The sequence below is a fragment of the Crassostrea angulata genome, chromosome 8 (assembly GCF_025612915.1).
Source record: "Crassostrea angulata isolate pt1a10 chromosome 8, ASM2561291v2, whole genome shotgun sequence".
Taxonomy (NCBI): Eukaryota; Metazoa; Mollusca; class Bivalvia; order Ostreida; family Ostreidae; genus Magallana; species Magallana angulata.
In genome coordinates, this window is record NC_069118.1 from 53,878,902 (window position 1) to 53,901,003 (window position 22,102).

At 34.4% G+C, this 22,102-nt stretch overlaps 2 protein-coding genes and 1 long non-coding RNA gene across 5 annotated transcripts in view; 2 read left to right on the forward strand and 1 right to left on the reverse strand.

Moving 5' to 3' along the window:
* LOC128159528 (uncharacterized) overlaps positions 1-11,884 on the forward strand; it is a 34,693-nt gene extending 22,809 nt beyond the window's left edge. Inside the window, exon 3 of the long non-coding RNA XR_008240149.1 lies at positions 11,094-11,884. This is a non-coding gene — a long non-coding RNA (uncharacterized LOC128159528). The remainder of the gene's footprint in view (positions 1-11,093) is intronic.
* LOC128159449 (protein MON2 homolog) overlaps positions 1-22,102 on the reverse strand; it is a 556,747-nt gene that overhangs the window by 100,218 nt on the left and 434,427 nt on the right. The gene's annotated exons all lie outside the window — the stretch shown is intronic.
* On the forward strand, positions 11,891-17,204 carry LOC128159491 (G-protein coupled receptor dmsr-1-like). The gene is made up of 2 exons (XM_052822608.1): positions 11,891-12,385; positions 15,790-17,204. The coding sequence occupies exons 1-2, from the start codon at positions 11,967-11,969 to the stop codon at positions 16,529-16,531; spliced, it is 1,161 nt and encodes a 386-aa protein (XP_052678568.1). The 5' UTR covers positions 11,891-11,966; the 3' UTR covers positions 16,532-17,204.

The window sequence follows — 22,102 nt, forward strand, 5'->3', positions numbered from 1 at the left end:
ATTTTAATTCAAATGTTTGTGAAAATATAATTGATGATTAATTGTAATAATACGGAAAAAATATTAATTCTAAACGTCAAATAACTACCGAAAAAACTTGTATCACAAAGCTGCTCTCTAAGTACATTTCATACCTCCTACAATCTTTTTCATTTATTCATTAATTCATCATTATGATAGTGATACTTAAAAAAAAATTCGTTCATTCCATATTTTATGTGGATGGCATAATATGCAATACATATTAATCATTAAATTTCTAAAATTAAAATGATCTTTTACAAGAATTCAAACTGTCCATAATTTATACCATAATAATACTTCAAAAAAATACTGTAATCAATTCATATTTTATGTGGATATAAGTACGCAGTATATACGATATTATTACATATCTATTATTAAATTTCTATGATCTTCTGCAGCATGTCAAACTGTCCATTATTTATACTCTAACAACACTGCTTGTCAGGGTATGTTTGATATTTAATATCTTGTTTATATTTACAACACCTTCTGGGAATTGAAAGTGCTTCAATGCTTGCATATCCCGTTGAAATTTTTTTGACTTTTGGATGATATTTGCGAGCTTCATGCATAACAGCTGTTTGCAGTCGTAATTTACATCTCCCCTATTTTTCAATTGAAAGTGATTTAATGATCTCTCAGCATGAACTACAATTGTTACAACAAAGCAACACCTGGGTTTGTTCTCACCTGTCGTTGTGTGAGATGCATCAGGTGTAATGCATGTTTAATATATAGGTATTAATTAACCAGGCTTCGTTATCATCAGGATAGAGGAACAAAAACTAATCAATGTAAGCTACGGTTAGTCATCATTAATAACCCCCTAGACTAATTTGCATGCATGATCTTTTTCATCCTTTCGCGCTGTGCTTCTTATGCATGTCATGCTGCTTGGTGTCTGAGAATTCTAATATATGCAGTGTAATAATTCGACTATGACTAAAAACAAATATATAAAGAATCTTAATTGGTTATGAAGGTGCTTAAATTCAAGTCTATGCTATTAAACAATAGAAAGAAAAATACTCAAAATTGATGAGCACTTCATAAATAACCATATACCGTGGTATACTGTATAGTTCATCAATATAAATGTCTGAACACCTTGAATTTTCATGGATTTCATTGTTGATTCAATCCACAAACTTTTATAAAGGCTTGATGGCCAACAAAATTAAATTATCCAACATATCTTCCTTAAAATTTAAGATAAGATACTTTTAGCCATAAACTGTTATTTAGTAAAGAAAAAAGTCAAATACCGGTACTTAAGCTTTAAAATTTTAAATGTTTCCCTTCATTATAATTCATGTAAAACTCTTTTTCTCAAGGAGATTAAAACAGTCTAAAAATGGCTGAGACCTGTAATCAAGCTCTCTTAAAAGATAAGATAATGTGATGGCAAGTATTTATTCCTAAAAGTGCATATATCAAACTTGCTTGCAGCCTGATTGACTCAAAACAATTACTTTAGAATAATCAGATTTCAAGGTGGCTCAATTTTCATGGAATTTGTTAGTAAACCTCTCATAAATGAATTAACACCCTCCACATCATATTTCCTTTTGAAGGTATAAGATAATACAAGAAATTAGTCATCTCCATGAAGTCCTATAAAATTTAAGTTATTCACAAAAATTGGCCCCTATGAAAATTTCAAAGATTCCACAACAAACAACGAGTACCACAGGTTTTTTACATTGCCTGCTGTGCCACTTGTCGCACTTGCACAAAATTCTAGCAATAACTGTCATCATCGTATTTCAAATAATCTATAATGTCTTTTACTTTAACAATAGCATTAACCATTGTCAGTTAAAAAAAAGATCTTGTGCAATCGTAGAAAATAGAATTACTAAGTGTAAACTTGCGGGAAATCATCCATTTTTCCTGTGAGTTAAACACTGGGTGGGTATAAACAAGACCAGTGTTTAATTTTTTTATTTTATTTTATTATGAAATGAATCAAATGCTCCTTTAAATTGGCAAGTGTATCTTAAATTGATATTGCTGTCAATTATTAATGATCAAAGGAATTTAAAAATAGTCACTATAGTCAAATTAATCAATAAATCTTTAAAACAATTCCGACTTCTTAAGCAAACAATTGAAAAGGAAACTAAAAGGAAATGTGGAAAGCTTTTAATCTGTTGGGACCTGCAGAAATTACTATAATGTTACTTCTCGTGATAATATAAAAATCATTGATCACAGCAAAATAAGTTTTCTTTATTCATTTATTTCTCATAGATGGATTTAATTTGTCAGCCCTTATTGACCCGGGCCCCCCCACCTTTCTTTTATATTGCAATGGAAACATCAACACCCCCCTCCCTCATAAAGCTTTTCTATGGTAACATTGACTGCTTCTTGTTTTTAATTAATCCTAAAGACTCAAATTGTATGGCAGTTTTTGTTTTGATGGATCATATGAAACATATGGCTATTATTACTGTACACTATCAAACTGACCACATATTATAAAGCTGACCAATATACAAAGCTATACAATCAACAGATACAACATATGGTTACTATAAGATTGAACGCCTATCCCCAACCATTAGCTCAATTAACATGCAAATTTAACGAGAGAACCCCAACAACTAATTAAAAGTAAACACTGATTGCCTGGCACTCCTTAATAACCAAAACACATTGATAACTTGTACCTATAATCATAACGATCCCCGTCGTAGCTAGATCGTAAGGAGTACCAACAATACCCATCATAGTTAATAGTCACTGGACTGTCGCTATCAGTTCTGCATGGAAGATCCAAGTAATATAGTATATTTTTGACTTACTATTCAATGTGCCTATATGTGTGCAAGTAGGTTTGATACATGCAATACCTGAACCAAACTTTAGGTAAGATATATTTATGTTCCTTATAACCCTCTTCTTGTCCCCCCCCCCCCCCCAAAAAAAAAAGGATTTATTTTTTTTTTAACTAGAAACTTTCAAAGCAGTTTACAAATTACCTTATTGAATATCTCTTTAATGAGAATTAGGTGTAAACTTCATGCCCTAATTGAATTTCTTATAAATACAGTTATTTCGTTTGTTATGGTTGGATCAATTTCTTACTTGATTTGTTGGCATATATCATGAGTAACATACTGAGGCACTGATAAAGGGAGAAACCATTACACCCACTTACATGGAAATAATTATAATCAAAATGATCTTTCTTCTTCCTTTATATAATTTTCTGATATGTGATGAAATGCTTGAACGGTCTGATATAAAAACAGCTGTTGTCCCCATTGTGCGTGAGCCAATGACACACCTACTTAATCAACTGTAGGTCTGTGTCCCAGGCCTTTGTTCATCTGTGGTTCCAGATTACTCAGCCCCCCCCCCTTTCTATGATTCTGGACCAGATTGTTACCTGGAAGTATTGATAATCATTGTGTTATTGATTGCCTTCTGTTTAATTAAATCTTCACCCCTTGCCTTTAGATGTAGCATAAAATTGCTCCAGACTCTGAGCTACAAATTCCTTCAGAATCGTTCCATTCAGCCTTTAGTAGTTAATTTCCAGGCGATGCCCACTCTCTTAATTTTTCTTAATTAAATCTTCATCCCAAAACGTTAAATTGACTCTTTTCTCAACAAATAGTCCCGATCGTGGTGTTTCCAAGAAAGAGAAATACACACAGAGTGGTAATTACGTTTTCTATCAATATTTGACTACAGCCCTCGACAATTGAGCCAGATATTTGCGTCCCCAGTGATCTGCTAACAATGCAGTCGTAAACACCGGTAATACCCTTGTAGCTTCTCAACGTCCTCTGGTCCTGTGTGACCAATAGCTGCTGCTGGGTCAACAGTGGTCTGGACCAAGCAAATTTAATCATTTCTCCCATCTGTTGACATCTTTCTGTTGGGCTATCAAGGACCTTGGACCTGCGAAGCTGGGATACTTCATTAAAAGTGGTTATTACACAGATAATAATTAAGTGTCACCCTTGTCTTTGGATGGCTGATTACGAGGCGTATAATACATGAAATATTTCGCTTCAGTGTCAGAAGCCAGTGGCCTGGAATTAGACAAATAGCTCTTTTAGGGCCAAGTTCAACCGAGAGAAGGAAGGCTTCAATTAGACTTTATCTCTCTTTTTGCAAGTTATATGGTGATGGATCTATCAATCTATAAGAAAACTGAGGAGATATCCCATAAAGGCCATAATTAGAAAACTTCTGTAAGTAAAGCTTTATATCATACCAAACAACCAACAAGAATAAAAATATCAACCAATGTATGATATAGATAAGTCTTTCTCGACATCACCATTAGAGCATTGCTAATGTACACAAGATCTGCATCTTATTTTTTCCTTCATCTTATTCTGTAGTCTCAGTCAGCCTGACTGCTTTTCTGGCTGATGAGGGGTTAAAAATGTTTCCTTTGCTTTCTTCCAGGCTTATTCCTGGAGGATTAATGTGTCAAAACATCCAAGGGAAGATGTCTTTTGTTCCAATCTCAATGTTTCCATGTTTGTTTTCTTAGAAACAGTAGCCCAGGAAACAGAAAGAAAGAGAAAGTGTCAGAAACAGACAGATCTAAGGCTTTCATTAGCGCTACCAAAAATATACAACCAATTTCTTTGAAGCAATCGCAAAACAGGCTTGCTAAAAAATCAATCTTATCTAAAGTGAAATTAAAATGGTGAAGAATGTTAAACTTTTCTTTGATGTAAAAAAGTAGAAACCTATAATTAAACAATCCAAACAAAGCATTAGTGATGCAATCATCTGGGTATTATTTCTTCATTGATATAATCTCCTTTGAAAGGCATTTTGCTTATTTTAAAAAAAAATTTCTTTGAAGAAAAACGATTGTAATTTGTTATACTTCATGAGATAGAGAGAAGTAAAAAATTTCTTTCTTTCCTGAAAATTTTTTCTTTCTCTCTTTCTTTAAGACACAGTACTTTACTTCATTGACAAAATATGGTCCTTTGTGAGATATAAGCTAGGTCTCATCCAATATAAATCACCTACACAAAAACCTGAATCAGATTACCTCAACCTTCACAGCTAACTATAATCAGGGAACAGAATAGAATCCTCATAAACTAATCACAGGATCTGGCTAATGCCATAAAATCTCATCATAGGGCTGGGGTCTGGGGCAGAGACTTAATCTAATCATCAAAGCACTGTTACATTCTTCTTTAATGAACTCCGAAATACTACAGAGAGTACTTCGCCCACCCTTACCGTGCACTTCTGCATTATAAACAGGTGGATCACCAACCTCCACTCTCACCTCATATTTACCGTGCAATTCTGTATTGTAAACAGGTGATCACCAAGCTCCACTCTCACCTCATATTTACCGTGCAATTCTGTATTGTAAACAGGTGGATCACCAAGCTCCACTCTCACCTCATATTTACCGTGCAATTCTGTATTGTGAACAGGTGGATCACCAAGCTCCACTCTCACCTCATATTTACCGTGCAATTCTGTATTGTAAACAGGTGGATCACCAAGCTCCACTCTCACCTCATATTTACCGTGCACTTCTGCATTATAAACAGGTGGATCACCAACCTCCACTCTCACCTCATATTTACCGTGCAATTCTGTATTGTAAACAGGTGGATCACCAACCTCCACTCTCACCTCATATTTACCGTGCAATTCTGTATTGTGAACAGGTGGATCACCAAGCTCCACTCTCACCTCATATTTACCGTGCAATTCTGTATTGTGAACAGGTGGATCACCAACCTCCACTCTCACCTCATATTTACCGTGCAATTCTGTATTGTGAACAGGTGGATCACCAAGCTCCACTCTCACCTCATATTTACCGTGCAATTCTGTATTGTAAACAGGTGATCACCAAGCTCCACTCTCACCTCATATTTACCGTGCAATTCTGTATTGTAAACAGGTGGATCACCAAGCTCCACTCTCACCTCATATTTACCGTGCAATTCTGTATTGTAAACAGGTGATCACCAAGCTCCACTCTCACCTCATATTTACCGTGCAATTCTGTATTGTAAACAGGTGGATCACCAAGCTCCACTCTCACCTCATATTTACCGTGCAATTCTGCATTGTGAACAGGTGGATCACCAAGCTCCACTCTCACCTCATATTTACCGTGCAATTCTGTATTGTGAACAGGTGGATCACCAAGCTCCACTCTCACCTCATATTTACCGTGCAATTCTGCATTATAAACAGGTGGATCACCAACCTCCACTCTCACCTCATATTTACCATGCAATTCTGTATTGTAAACAGGTGGATCACCAAGCTCCACTCTCACCTTAGTTACAGGAACCGTAAATCCACTTTCATCTAATAACTTTGTAAAATTTACAGCTATAGATCTATGCCTATAGCTCTCACCAAATACTCATTAATATTCTATCATTTGTAATTTGATCAAAAGATAGATCTATTTTTATTACATAATCCATTGTTTATTTAGATTTTGTTATTGCATTCTCAATCATGTACTCATTACAGCTAGATCCACTCCGTTATAATCTCATTCTGCAATCCTTTTGCATAATCTCTCACAAAATACTCTTTATTGTTTACAGCTAGATTGTGCATGTAATATTTAATACAGGTAAATCTACTCCAAATAACACAACCCTTGTGTTTACAGTTAAATCCATGCTTTCTCACCAAATACTTGTGTATTGTTTACAGCTACCTTGTGCATATGTAATATATACAGGTAAATCTACTTAAATTAACACAATCCTTCTGTTTACAGCTAATTCCATGCTATCTCATCGTATACCTAAGTATTGTTTACAGCTATATCTTCTAATTAATTTATATATTAACAGGTAAATCTACTCTCATTCCATAATCTTATTTAAATTTACATTCATGCACTCTCACCAAGCACTATAATATTTACAGCTTAATTCACTCAAGCCAATATACACCTTCTTACATTAAAGATATTCTTTATGAAGATTCATGCAAACCAAACTTCTAGAGGTGAAGCCTTCACACCATCTAGAAAACAACGCTTCATATTTAAATTGGATTAATATGACTTTCACTCTTTGACTCTAACTCTATAATTTTAAATCAAAATTGTCAATGTGTTATATGGTGTTTTAAATTAGGGTATTTAAACTCTTTTTTTCTGAACAAAAAAATTACCGTTACGACCCCAGTAGTCTTGTTTGTTACTTTTGTTCTGGGGGAAAAAAAAATAATGAAGGTCTTCCTGGAAAATGAAATCTACCAATAGATCAAACAGTGGATGTTATGCCAAAATGAAAACTAGCCGTATAAATGTCAAATTTCACTGGACCAACACGGTATAGTCATCACAGGGTGACAAATTAAAGAAGCACCGCAACGATTCTATGTCTCACCCAAGACAAGTATTGTTTTTGCCCATAAAACCTGCTACGATTCAATATCGCTCCCAATTCTTGTAGACAAAAAAAAATTATAACAGACACCCATAAAACACCATCAACACCAGGGGCTATAAAAGGCCGGCAGTTCTATCAGCGGAATCCATCATACACAGGCAGCTCGTCCTGTTAATGAAGCCGACTTAGTGTCTCACCACTACAAATAATAGCCTCCTTTTAAAGTACACAGGTCAGGGGTCAGGTAAGGGGAGGCAAATGTTGATTCATGTCAGGGCAGACTCCTCGGAAAAAAACCTTTCATGAGAAATCTATATGATGCAGCAGACAATGTACATAATACATAATTGATATCACCAGAGCTCTCTTCATTCTATTTTTTTCCAAACATTGCTTTATTGGATTCAGCATAGTCACCTATAAACGGTTTTATCTCTCTCTTTAAAGTTTTCAAACAGTTCTTGGTCTACTTGAGTGTCATCATGAAGTGTAAGGTTTAAATACTTAATTCGATTATCCATCAATGATCCTGGTGGCAGTCAACTGAATGCCAAAGACGAGAACTTTAACTGTCTTTCTCACACTTAATTACAGCTTAAAATCTGAAATCATCTCTTGTCTTACGACAAATTTTTGCTTCATAAATCACAGCCCACACACACACGCTCCGTGAGCCTGATTCCATGCATCCTTTTGCACTGCTGCGAATTAATGTGTAAACATGTCTTAATTAAAAACTGTGCACTATCGTAGGGAGCACTCTTCGGTACTTCCTTGCACTACTTAAGCTTACTCATTTCAAGATGATTTTGACTCGGTGTTTTGTAATAATGCTAGCATAATGTAAGCTTGCTTGCTCAGAATCAGCGAGTAATACTGACTCTTGACTGCATGCTATAACTCAGGATGTCCCTCACGTTAAATGTTAAAACCAGCTGGAACAGAAGATATAGGAAAATATCAAAACTGATTTTAAAGTAAAAACATAAGTATTGTTCTTTTTTTTAAAACTCTAAACGATAGTTTAAGGCACTCGGCACTGGGTAGAAGACAACACGTTCACTATTCATTGTGTGACTGACCATGGAAATTAAATCTAATAACAGTAACGGAGGGATCAAGGGATAACCCTCAGTAACAAACACCATACTGCTTTAAAGGGATAACCCTCAGTAACAAACACCATACTGCTTTAAAGGGCAAAAGATATATTGTGCAGTTTTATATGTTAACTTACTGTAAATTCCTTATATTACGCGAGTACTTATTTCCGCGATCCTACTGTTTTCTGTCAAATCGCGAGAATAAAAAATCGCGAACGCAGGACATTTATCCATATTTCTTATAGGTCCCAACTCTCAGAAAATAATGGCGAGAATTTAAAATCCGCGGGGGATGCTTCTCGCGATTTTACGCGGATATAAATTCCTCGTGTTTAATTAGGAATTTACAGTACTTCTTGGAGCTAATTGCATGACAGTTCAGGACTAAAGAAAAACAAATTTATGTTTCAGTTACTGAACATTTCTCATTTCATTGATACAACATTTATAATTTTCTAATCATTATTATCTTAAAAAATGAACCACCATAAGTTATGCATTTGCCATTCAAAATGAAAATCTTCATGATTTGATCCCCTTTAACAATCTATGGACTATTCAAACAACAGCTGTAAGTTGTCTATGGTCACATAAAATAATCCCCTTTAACTACATACAGTAAAACTCATTTAGTACGAACACAGATATAGCGAATTTTTGGATATAGCGAAGAATTTTGGAATCCTCTGTAAAATTCTTAGAGATTATTTGCTAAATTTTACGGTTAAAACAAAGAATTAATGGATATAGCGAACTGATTTTGAGTCTTGTAGAGGTGAAAAATAACTAAATTTAACACCTTTATAACGAATTTCTTTACAGTTTAGAAAAGTTTGCACTACCAATAAATAAAACAGTTTGAATGAATTTATTTCATATAATTTTTTCAATTCACAATCCGATTATTAAAGGTATCAATGTAATGAATTCTTTTTTTAAACCTAAATTAACAAAAATTAAAGTCTGGTGAAAGAAAACATATATGGCGCTTATTACGAATTTGTTATACGAATATAACAAATTACGGATATAACGTAGTAATTCCTTTGGTCCCTAGGACTTCGCTATAACTGAGTTTTACTGTATGGGCTATTCAAACAACAACTGTATGTCGCCTAACAGTATGTCAACATGTCAACATGTTGCACTCAATCCCGTCTAACACTGAGAGTCAAGATAGCTAGGTGTGTAGAGGAGTAGTCTTTAGACTGTTAAAAATCATGCAGTTGGTTACAAACCTGTATTACGATGTCCAGGAATTCATTGTTAAATGTCTATGGATTTTTCATTGTCATGCACATTCACATATTCAATTTCTGGTGATCAAACAATTGTACTAGAGCTAGACTAGTCATCTACAAATTTGCAATATACCTAACTGTATCAAAGACATTGTATTCGCAATATACCTACAACTGTTTTTTTTATTAAGCCCCCGATTCGATACTACTTTGTTAATTTTTTCTTTTCCATAATGCCAGGTGTTTGTCTACATTATAGTTAATGTATTCCTCTTTGATGTAATATAGCCGCCCATTAATGTAACTTGTCAGACAAGTAAAAATATGGAAAGGTGATCAGACACACAGACAGATGGACAGATGGATGGATGGAGACAGACAAACACTAAAGGACAGATGGACAGACAGATAGACAAACAGACACATCTAACAGTAAGATGAAAAACAGACAAAAGACACGCACAGTCCTTCATATGGGTTTTATTTTTTTTTTAATCTAGTAGAGATAAATACTCATATGTGTTATAACATGACCATAACCATCAGATATATGACCATCCCTGAATAGACCGATGCTCCCCCAGTTAAGTCACTGAGTAAATCATCGTTTTGCATCTCGACAAGAACCATGCGATGGCCTGTGATGATGGCTGTGATTCTACCGATGTCAGGCAGGCTTTAATTCCCATTACTCAGTCAGGCCTTAATGACAAAGTAATGAAGCAATTCTATTGATTTCTACAGAAATAAATTTCAAATCATCCATTGGTATCTTTTTTCAAAGTGTCGGCCCAACATTTGTCGACAATTTGGGTCAAACTGAGCTGGTATAATGGTCTCTCGTGGCTCCCAATAACCGCCTCTTATTATTACAAAAAACACTGCTAAACAACCCAACTAAACCTTATAATGGTGGGAACATTGGCTTTTTCAGGTGTGCAAGATTTTTAATATGTCTGAAATTAATACACATGTTCAATGTGAGATTCTGTAAACAACATTACAAAAGTAAATCATTATATCATCAAATTGATTGAAAAATAAACAAGTTTTCCATTTCATTTTAGCCTTCAATACCTTAGGTGCTAATCAAAATCTGTTTAGCAATAAGTAATTACAAACTAAATATTTTGCAACACATATGACGTATTGTATTTTGTTTTTCAATTCCATCACGTACGAATGTATTAGGTTGTTATATGAATTACAGCCGACTGAGATTCATTTTCTATAACAGATAGCATCCTTTGACGAGGTCAACATTCTGTCCAAATTCATTTCTAGCATGTATACATATGATACTGGAAGCTAACCAATATGATGTTTCTTTCTTTTTTTCACAGGTTGTCACAAACCCAAAGTAATTAACTATACCATACACCCCCAATAGGCTGAAGAAGGGAGAGGTATGAGAACAAAACCGAGAACTGTGATTGGTGGATCTCAAGACCATGTGATTAGCTTATTCTAGAAGAGAAGCAAAAAAGATTAGGGTAGGAAATTGATGCGGAACTTGACCTCTCCTCCACTGCTCTCTTGTCTGCAAATAAGAACCAACCGACTCTGGACATCTACTCGCCTCTTCAGATCGTATTACAGACTAATTTCCGTCTTCAATCAAAATTTCTGACAATTGTGGCATGTTCTAAGTCCTCGTCCAAAAACAGATTATAAACACAAACATCTGAGAGACCTAGACTGAAAAGTACGCAAGATTTTTGGCCTCCTACTGCTGTGCTACAAAGAGGAGCTATAATTACGAGTCTTTTTTTTTGACCTCATATTGAACTGACGTCAACAGATCTTCCTTAGGAATTGACATTTCAAATGGGAGAAAAACAAAGACCATTGCTGTATTTGACATGTCTATACGGTAAAGTGTTGTCAGCAATCATAGAAAGAGTTGTGTAAAATAAGAACAGAATACCTGTGTTAGATAACTCATACAGTGACGGAAAAAAAAAACCCAACAGTGACGAAAGAATAAAGTAGTTTTGATAAAAGAAAATTTATCAAGTATATGAAGCAAGGAAAATATATCTGATGAATTTGATGACAGCACGTAAGAACTACGCCATCTGATCATCAACAGATAACACAATCATCGGAAGAACACGGCGGTATTCTTACATACTGTACATTGTGCTGTAAACAATTTCTTTCTTGTTCTGATCCTGTGTCAACTAGAGACCAATGTGATGTGTGCTAACTAGGGAATGTTACACGACATGATGAATACTACAGACCTTGTGACGGCAGGGGTTACCTCCCCTGTAACGACGACGGAAATGAGCAGCTTCCTACAGTTTAATCGTAACTACATGAAATACCATGGCTACATCAGCTCCATCATCTGTCTGTTCGGCGTCATCTCCAACATCGTCAACATCATCGTCTTGACGCGGCGACACATGGTTACCCCGACCAACTGCATCCTGACGGCACTGGCCATCACCGACATGGTGACAATGTCTATCTACTTCGTGTACGCGGTGTATTTCTACATCATCACACAGCCGCTGGACAGGTACCAACACACCGAGGGATGGATGTACTTTATCATCGTCAATAACCTGGCTGTCATCACCTGCCACAACATGGCTATGTGGCTGACTGTCTCCCTGGCCGTGTTCAGGTAAATTTACCCCTTAGCCAACTGGCTCCCAATACCTTAACCCCCTATTCTTTTGCCCAGGATCCATGAGTACCATATAACCTTTTTCTTCTGCAGATGCATAGTTTTGCATTTTGGTAGCAAAAAAGGCTCATTTATTTTTTGCGATTTTATTTCTTATTATGAGCAATATCAATCAATTTTTTGGGTGACTGAAAGAAGTTTTGAAAGAAAGGACACTGAAGAGGTCATGTAGAGACAAAACTCTCATTAGGGTAAATCATTATTTGATTTATAAATATACATGTATAGGAATTTTTAGAGTTACTTCCTGTCTAAATCTGCCCTGCAAGGTAAAGCCAAACTGTGTGCATTTCAATTACAATTTAAGAAACCTTAAATTTCACCAGGCAATATTTTCTTAAACTGTACAGTTGAATCATTGCTGATTGGTGTAGATTACATCACTGCCATTAAAAAATTCAAACACAGCAGGAGAAGCATTCCCAACAGAGAATACAAGGTTCAAAGAAGTGAATGAAAGTGATCGATGAATACTTCTGATATTTTCGCTCCTTTTTTTTTTCACTGTAAAACTGACATGATAGTCTAAGCAATTTTCAACAGAATTTGCATCTTGCACCAAAATGAAATATGCATCAGTGAGAAATAATGAGCTACCTAGTCAAAATTCAAAAAATTGAAAGTCAAGTATGGCCCCCCCCCCCCCAAAAAAAGTAAGATTAAAACATTGAGATAATCCTCCTAATGTTTTCTTCGCAAAAAAACCCCCATCTTTCATGACTTTTGTCAACTCAGGGGATTTATTTTGTTTTAATTAAATCCAACTCTTACAACAAAAGTCTTTTTTATTTTAAATACGATATTCATATATCTTTATATATGAGTTTTAGGCAAGAAATGTTATTTTCATCACAGCACCCTTCAATTAATTAAGTTGTAGTTTTCTAGATTTTCATCCAAAACTTAAGAGTTGTTAGATTCTAAATATAAGAGTTGAAACATTTTTCTTCTGAAGAATAAGCTTATCATTCAAATCCTCAGGAAAGCTAATTCACAAATTGTGGATAAAAATCACTGTAGAACTAAAATTACGTGTGGCCTTGGTCATCAAAACACTTAATTAAACCTCAATCTATAAAGACAAGCATCTGGGACACATCAACAAGCTTTTGTAAAAGCCAGTGAATGTTACTTAAATTTGCATATTACTGCAGTTAACACTGCAATATACTCTTAACAAGAGAAAAGCTGTTAATTTGACAGCAAACTGGGTTTTTTCTTCAGTGTGAACAGTAAACATAATCCATTTGTCGACCCTGAATTGATAAACACTACCTATCCAGCGAAATGGGGTACTTTATATGCAATATTCGGCAAAAAATTACTAATATATGTACAATTGATCTGCAATACAAAATTATTTAAGACTTCCTATCTTGAAAACTGTAGGAGGAGTTTCCTGTACAAAAGGGGTACCTATGCGCAATGTAATGCAAAAGAATGTCTCAAGTTCAACAGCTGGTGTTTTTGCATAAATTATAAAAATCAAAATCCAAGTAAATATGAACATCTGATATATGTAAAACTGATCTGCAAAACAGAAAGCACCTTATCTTGAAAACTATAGGATGAGTTATCCATACAAAAGGGGTACCCTTTTGGCAGCCATTTTCATCATTTCAATAATTGGATTTTCCCATGGAATACCCAGTTAAAAATGTACTACATGTAACTCCACTTGGAGATTCAGGGAACATTTTAAATTCACAGACCTGTGACTTTAATCAATACCATAATCCCCGCAAAACCTGTCCTCAAAGTGAGCTGATGGCCATTTTACCTGCATGTAGAAAGAGCTAGCTAGCACGTCATAATGATTCAAAAAGACAGAAATATCTCTATGAGCTTCATCCAAAACCACAGGAGATACAGGAACAAAAAACAGTCTCTTCCGTCCTGTTTTTGAAAATGCAAGACTCAAATGTTAATGTAATTTGGATGAACTACAGAAGTGACATGATAGAGCTACTAGAAGTTTTCATGTACCCTTTTAAAGCCAGTAGTTTTCATTTGAACCATATATCAAATACAAATATGTCTTCCTATTTCTGCAGATTTAAGACAAACTTGTTAATGACTTGCAAAGATTTTGTAAAAGTTGATATGAGCTGATATGAGACAACAGCTTTACGAAGAAAAAAAAATAGAGAAAAAAATCATTTAACTTTTTCAGCCTTTTTTTGATAATCTATTAAGGTACCTCATTACACCAAGACCTATACTTTTTAAGACACTACGTCACAAGATGGTGATTTAAATCTTTTGTTAAACTGTTCATATCGTTCGATTGGGTTGTATATCATCGTAGGTCAGTGGTTAAAGTATTGGGCTTCTGAACTGCAGATCATAAGTTCGAATCCACCTGGAGCTTTTGTTCATGTTTACTGAATTAAATTTTCGAAAATGTAATTTCTCATCAAAAATTGCACATTTTCCCCCCTATTTGACTTAAATACTTCTTATCCATTATGATATCTATCACAATCAAGTAATTTTCTGCTGATTTGAGAAAATATTTCAAGGTGTAGTGAGCCACCTTAATATATTTTTTTCTCTAGTTACCCAGGTTCCAATTTTCTCCTCATTGAGTGCGTATTACATAGAGATTTCTTCATAAACCATATCTTCCTTCTTTAATGCAAAATTTCCTTCCCATTAACCTTTTTACTAAAAAAGGATCAAGTAAGTTCTTTTTTTTTTAAGTTATCAAAGAATCAAGTCTCCATGGAAACGTTCCTGCTATAATGACATTGTGGTTTTAGAATCATTGAAACGGTGTCATAAAACTTAAACCAATCTTTAACAGAAAACATTGATGGTTCTCTTAATTATACAAAAAATTAAAAAATTTAATATATGCATGGAAACTATCATTCAATTTTAATTAATACATTCAAATTCTTCTATTCGAATTTGAGAAGTATATAAATAGTATAAAGTCACCATTGAATAAGTGTTTTCTCCATTTTAATCTATTTTCACAGTTTTAAAAAAATCTATTTTGCATTATAAAAAGTTTTTTTTAACATTAATTTAACAGCCTTCAAAACTTTCCTAGCCATTATTATTATCACCTATCTATGCTTAAATTTAAAGGTAAACCAAAAATATAAAGTTTTTTTAACCAAACAAAATTAACAAGATTGGAATTAAATAAAAAATACTTTTGAATTGTTGTGGTCCTCTTAGCTTTAAATTCTCTCTGTTTTGCGATTCATATTAAGGTCATATTTAAAAGTTTTTCATAAGTTGTTGCTAAACAAAATTGGAATGAACAAACAATACTTTTGAATTAGTTGTGATCTTCTTAGTTCTGAATTTTCTTTGTTTTGCGGTTTCAGGTACATCTTTGTGTGTCACCACGTGGTAGCTAACCAGTGGTGCAGCCTCGCCCGAGCCAAACTGACCATAATCCTCATTGTTGTGGTTTCCATCGTCCTGTGTGTCCCTAACTACTTTCTGTATCAAGTCAAAGACCTGAGTGATTTTTACGAGCTGGACCGTAACGCCACACAGAATCTCACCGTGAGTGGATACTGGATCGAAAAGAGCGACCTGGTGCAAAATAACCCTCTGTATCAGCCAATCACATTCTGGATATATGGTGTGATCATTAAAATTGCCCCGTGCATCTTACTGACGATCCTGAGCACCCTCATAATCATGACCATGCACCAGGCGAGTGTCCGGCGCAAACGGCTCCTGTCGCAATCAAACAGTCGCCACAATGAGGAGATGTCCTCTGAGCACAACCGCACAACCATGATGCTGGTCATGGTGGTTCTGTTTTTCGTGGTGACCGAATTCCCACAAGGGATTCTGGCCGGGATCAGCGGTCTGAACGATACGTTTTTTAACCAAGTGTACTCGAATCTCGGGGACGTGATGGACCTTCTGGTCCTGATAAACAGTGCGATCAACTTCCTGTTGTACTGTATCATGAGTCAGCAGTTTAGGGACACATTTAAAAACTTGTTTATGTGCTCGTTCGTGAGAAACTTCAACAACGGAAACCTGATACTAAAGAACGGGATTCATAACAACCACTACAGTACCGTCAAAACGGAAGTGACTCAAGTCTAGCAAATCTCTAGAGAAACAATGGCCTGTCTGTAGCTTAAAAGCAACAGTACAATTATAGGGTGCTGGCTGAAATCAGCCGCCCTTTCTTCCCAATTATATATATAAAGCTTCATTAGGAACACAATCAAAAGACAGCAAAGAATCCCCTCGAAGTTTGTTAAGTTTTACGCTTTACGAATTTATCAAACAAATAAATGTCAATATACTCATTTTGAATGTGTCAGACTTGGCTTAATCTAAGTTTGTATATTAACCTGTCTCCATGACGACTGTTGAGTTTTTTTTAGCTTTGTTCTGTAACAATGGCAACTGATGAGATTTACACCTGTTATCATGGTAATTACAGCATAATTATCTTAATTTTTTGGTGCTTTTTTTTTTTTCATCCATAAATTGCTTACATTTTCACAGTATTTGTAATTACCATCATAACAAAATTATTCTGAATTGAAATTCTGGTCCCAAATCCGTGTAACTTTCATCCATATAATGTTGCCAAAGTGAAACTCATCTTTCATTTTTCTGTCTCTGTTGTCCTTTTTTTTTTTTTTTTTTTTTAATTATAACTTGCTGTATTTAATAAGTATTATTAATTATTATATGAATATATATGATTATACTTTGTTAGAATTAAACTGAGCATTTTTTAAATTAAATTTGATCATAACTTGCAGTTTATTCTTGTTAAATGGCAACATCTATCAAAATTTCAAATTTTCTACAAACAATATTATTCTATATATTAAAGTTAAACTTTGACTTCATCAAAATAAATAGCAGAAACATTTCAGTAAAAAATCTAAGTCACCTGTATAAAGAATAAATTATGATTATCAATTTTCATTAATTCATGGAAAAGCAAGTCTCTCTGAATATGAATGGTCTATTTATTTAAATTTCTTTTTGTCTCATGAATTTGGAACAAACATGCAAATATTTCACATGAATATATAGACTGTTAGACTTACCAATTCACTTAGTTAACTTTATGGATATCAAACTTTTGCTTGATGCAATTACGTCTCAATCTATTTTTTTTGTAATCTATACATTTCAAGGGGAAAATTCAGTATTCAATTTTTTTTTCTATTTATACAAGGGATAAATTGAGTTTCCACATTTTCCAAAATCTGTACAAGGGAAAAAATGTCCATTATAACGTAACAAATTTCTTAAAAGCAACATTGATTATTTTATCTCAATCAAATTTCAATACCAAACTTCAATAATATCTAAAATATCAAATTTATATGCTTCCACAATTAGGAGTAAAAAATCAAAACCTCCATCATAACTATACAAATGTCGCTTACGCAGCCAATCGAGAATTTAGGCGACAGCGGATATAATGCGTTTATTTTTGCTATTTTTTTCTGCTTACAATGTCTCTTGTCCTTGTTCAACCTCGGTCCATCTAAAAATATTAAGTTTTTTGTCCTTAAAAGTTAACTTATGTTTCGCTATTAAAATGTGTTCCTTTAACGCCTCTGTGCATCTCAAAGTACCAACACAAACTAAGTTTAACAAAACGTAAAATTTCACTAAAAGCATTTTCTACATTGTGTTGCCATTAGAAGTCTTGTCCTAACAACATATAAGACCTTGTCTTCATCCCAAGTCCTGTCTTAAAAACAAAATTTCCCTTGGCCATTTTCTACAAATGGTTTTTTTTTCTTCTGGAAACCATGCTGCATGCTCGTGACAAAAAAATATTATTAGAATTCTGATGATTACAATGGAGACCAAATTTTTTTTTTGTATCATGTACAGATGATTGATTCAGTTAAAAAACTAGAAATAATCAAATAGAAATAAAAAACGGAAGTCAATGATAAAATCAGAATCGCCAATTCCGAGGCTTGCGAGTCACATGATGTATAGACTGGCAGAAAATCATCAACAATATCTGATCAAGACTCGCTAGAAATCATAAATGAAGTCAAATTACTGTTTAGATTATTAATACCTAGGTGACAGTGTTTGCTCTGGCTTGAAGAAAATGAGGGAAAGTTACTTTAACACTGGGGAAACTAGATAGTAGATAAGCAACATCGGAGGCTGAAATTTCTCCTGAGAGAGAGGGAGAGAGAGAGAGAGAGTAAGTATATCAAAATTGGAAACCATGACCAATGAATACTGCAGAATACTGTATTATGATAGAAGTCTGTTTTAGAGAGAGAGAGAGTATCAAAATGGGAAAACCAATGAATACTGCAGAATACTGAATATGTATAATAATAGAAGTTGATTAGAGAGAGAGAGAGAGAGAGAGAGAGAGAGAGAGAGAGAGAGAGAGAGAGAGAGAGAGATGAATGTCTCAGAGATAGTGAGGGAGATAGAATTAAGAGGTGTAAGTGATAACGAGAGGTAAACCAGGACCAGTGAAGTTGCAGAGTAAAAAAGGATAAACAAAGAAAAAGAGAATAGTAAGAGACAAAACTGAAAAAAATAAAGGTAAGAGATATTTTGTCTTCAATTTGGAGATGACCATCGAGTCTAAATTACACTTTGCCTTTTTAAGTGTATGATACTACACACTTCATAGCTTACGCTCATAAAAACAGATGACAACAGTACTGAGAATCAAATTACAACCACAGGAAAACTGGAACACCTTTCCTCATATTTTTCTCATTCTTTATCTATTGAGCCTCAGGTCTAATTACACAAACTTATTGGTCAAATTAATTACTTGTCCCCCTCTGGGACTCAATGAGAAACTCTAGATTGATTTAACATGGCCAGCTCTGCTAATCTTCATTACTAGATGTGTTTCATCATTTGGGGGTCCCAAGAGGTCACATAACGTCACTGGGATTCCATGAATGCAAGAGAGATCCTGAAAACCCTATTGCCTGGAGCTATACTGTTATAGCCTGCAGAGCGGTCTATTTGCATGTAGAGAACTCATGGAGCGGTAATTTGGTAATTATCAGTTGGTCTTAATAATTGACACCAATGAAAGGTTGATTAGGTCCCTTAACAGTGATAAAGTCAGAAAACATTTCAGTATTTCTTTCACTATTCATATAACTAATAATTATGTTCAAATCTTTATCAAAACTCCTAGTACATGAAGAATATCACAGAACAAATTTTTTTTTTTTTAATCGTACTGTCTCTTGAAATCTTAATAATTTAATTCTGGTTGTAACACACCTTCTGATTGGCTAGAAAATTATTTTATATCATATAAAGAATGTTGCCTACGTCATAATAAGACTAACGTAAAATTGTATCAATATGCCTGACGTTGCGTTTGAATTTTGTACAATTTTACATCATTTCAAAGGTCAAATGACCATTTTTATCTACAATGATGAGTAAAAAAATTAAATTCTAAGCAATGAATTCAATATTTATTAGTTTTAAACAATATAAAATGGTTTGAAACAGTTTACGCTTTAATTTTTATAAACCGCTTTGTGTTTTATAAAGCGTAAACTTCCCAAACCATGTTATATCGTATAAAACAAAGAATGACAAAAACAAAAATATATATATATACACACAAAAAGTAATCTGAATTAATGTAATATGTTTTACGGTGCTACCGTTCTGGTGAGCGCAGCAAGAATTACACATACCTTGCAACATTGTCAACATATAGTTTTATTTAGGTACGAACGTCAAAGAATTTTTGAGAGAGTATTGCTCTACAATAAGTATGCAAAAGTTACTAATTTTAATGGTTATGATACATACAGCGCGACCCCCTACCCAGAGAGAGAGAGAGAGAGAGAGAGAGAGAGAGAGAGAGAGATCACGGTTACACCGGTACCTGTTTGTAGGTGTGTAATTTCCCACTTTTAAATTTAATGGTCTGACTATATGCAATATCTACATAATTTTTTTACCTGGTTATTTTTTCATTTTATTCATTTTTATTTAGTTCAAAATGTCCTATCGTTTATTACCTCCCTACTCATATACAGAGGGTTCCACTTAATCTGATCGCGGTTAATGTGATAATTCGGTTTATCTGATATAAAATCAAAACACCGATCCATTTGCTATATAAGCCTTTGTAATTTCTACTGATAATCTGATTGGAAAAAATGTCATTTTCGGTTAATCTGATACAATTTCTGTCGGCTGATCAAATATCAGTTAACGTTTTCACACCTCTTCCACCATGTACACTTCGTGTATAACCTCTCACTGTGTAAACAGCTTGGCACGTGCCTAAAACTTGCAAATAAGGGTGCTTCAGGGGATTAGTCACAGCTCAACGCACACAGATGGTCAGCTGGTCGATAGATGAAAGATACCGACATCGATAGTTCAGCCCACCCTCTAAAACCTTTATATTCCTTTGTTTAATTAGTTGACACCCCTTTTGTGTACACAGTAACTCTTTACAGGGCATTAGTTTCACTTTAACACACACGGGTGTCTCACTTCTTCGTAAGATGAAAGCTACCGACATCGATAGTTGTTCCGGATGACCGCACACAGGACTGACCTTACCTGTGTACACATTTTACTGTTTTTTCATGTACCAATTGCCTGTGTTAATTTCATGCTAGGCTTGCACCATTAAGAATTATTTAAACATGTAATTTCTGAATCAAAAGTGCTTGGGAACATGTGACATCGAGGAAATTCTGATTACTCTCAATTTTACATCGGGGTAGAAAACTTAATGAATAAAATTCAAATAATTTGTTATCATGCATAATTAATTATTTAAGAGCATTCTATATACCAGAAAAAGAATTAAAATAAATTGTCCAGGTGAAAAGAGGGAATGTTCAGACAAATAGCCATTTCCTCTTACTACTTCCTGTCAAAATGGCCGCCACATTGAAACCATCGTAATGAACAGTGATGAAGGGAAACATTTTCTTTTGAGCATTTACAAACAAAATAACGGCTAAAATGCTATTTCATTGCTAATGCAAGGTAAATTATTTCATTTCAAACTATTGACAAACAGATTATATCTTTTTGTTGATAAATTATGTATTGAAACAAGTTGTATTTTATTCTTTACCAAAATTAAAGAGCACAAAAACGCTAAATTGGTTAATATAATAATCGGTTAATCTGATAATTTTTCTCTGACAAATTGACTATCAGATTAAGCGGAACCCTCTGTACTTACATGTACCTGCCTACTGTACATGCATGCACAATTAGTTTAAAATGGATCGATATGACAGTAAAGTATGGCTCTTGCTAGTATATATATATAAAATCTCTATATTAAAAAAAGATTAAAAATAAATCATATGTCAATGAATGAGGCAGGTATCGCAGTCTATACTGAAATAACCAGTACACTCATTACAGATGTTTGATCCACGTGACCTCTAAATTTTTCGCGGGAAATATAGCGCGAGTGCACTGGGACGTCATCCATGACTTTGTTCGTCTTTGTTTACGTTTCTCGACTCAATACGAAGGTATGGAAGCATGCAACAAATCTTTTGACTTTCGCCAAAGCATATGCGGTACTCAAAACATGTATTCAAACCTAAAGTCACCGTAAATTACGAGTTAAAAGTCGGCCATTTTTGGCATAGCACCATGGGTGAAAACATTAGAGAACATTACGGGACGTAGACA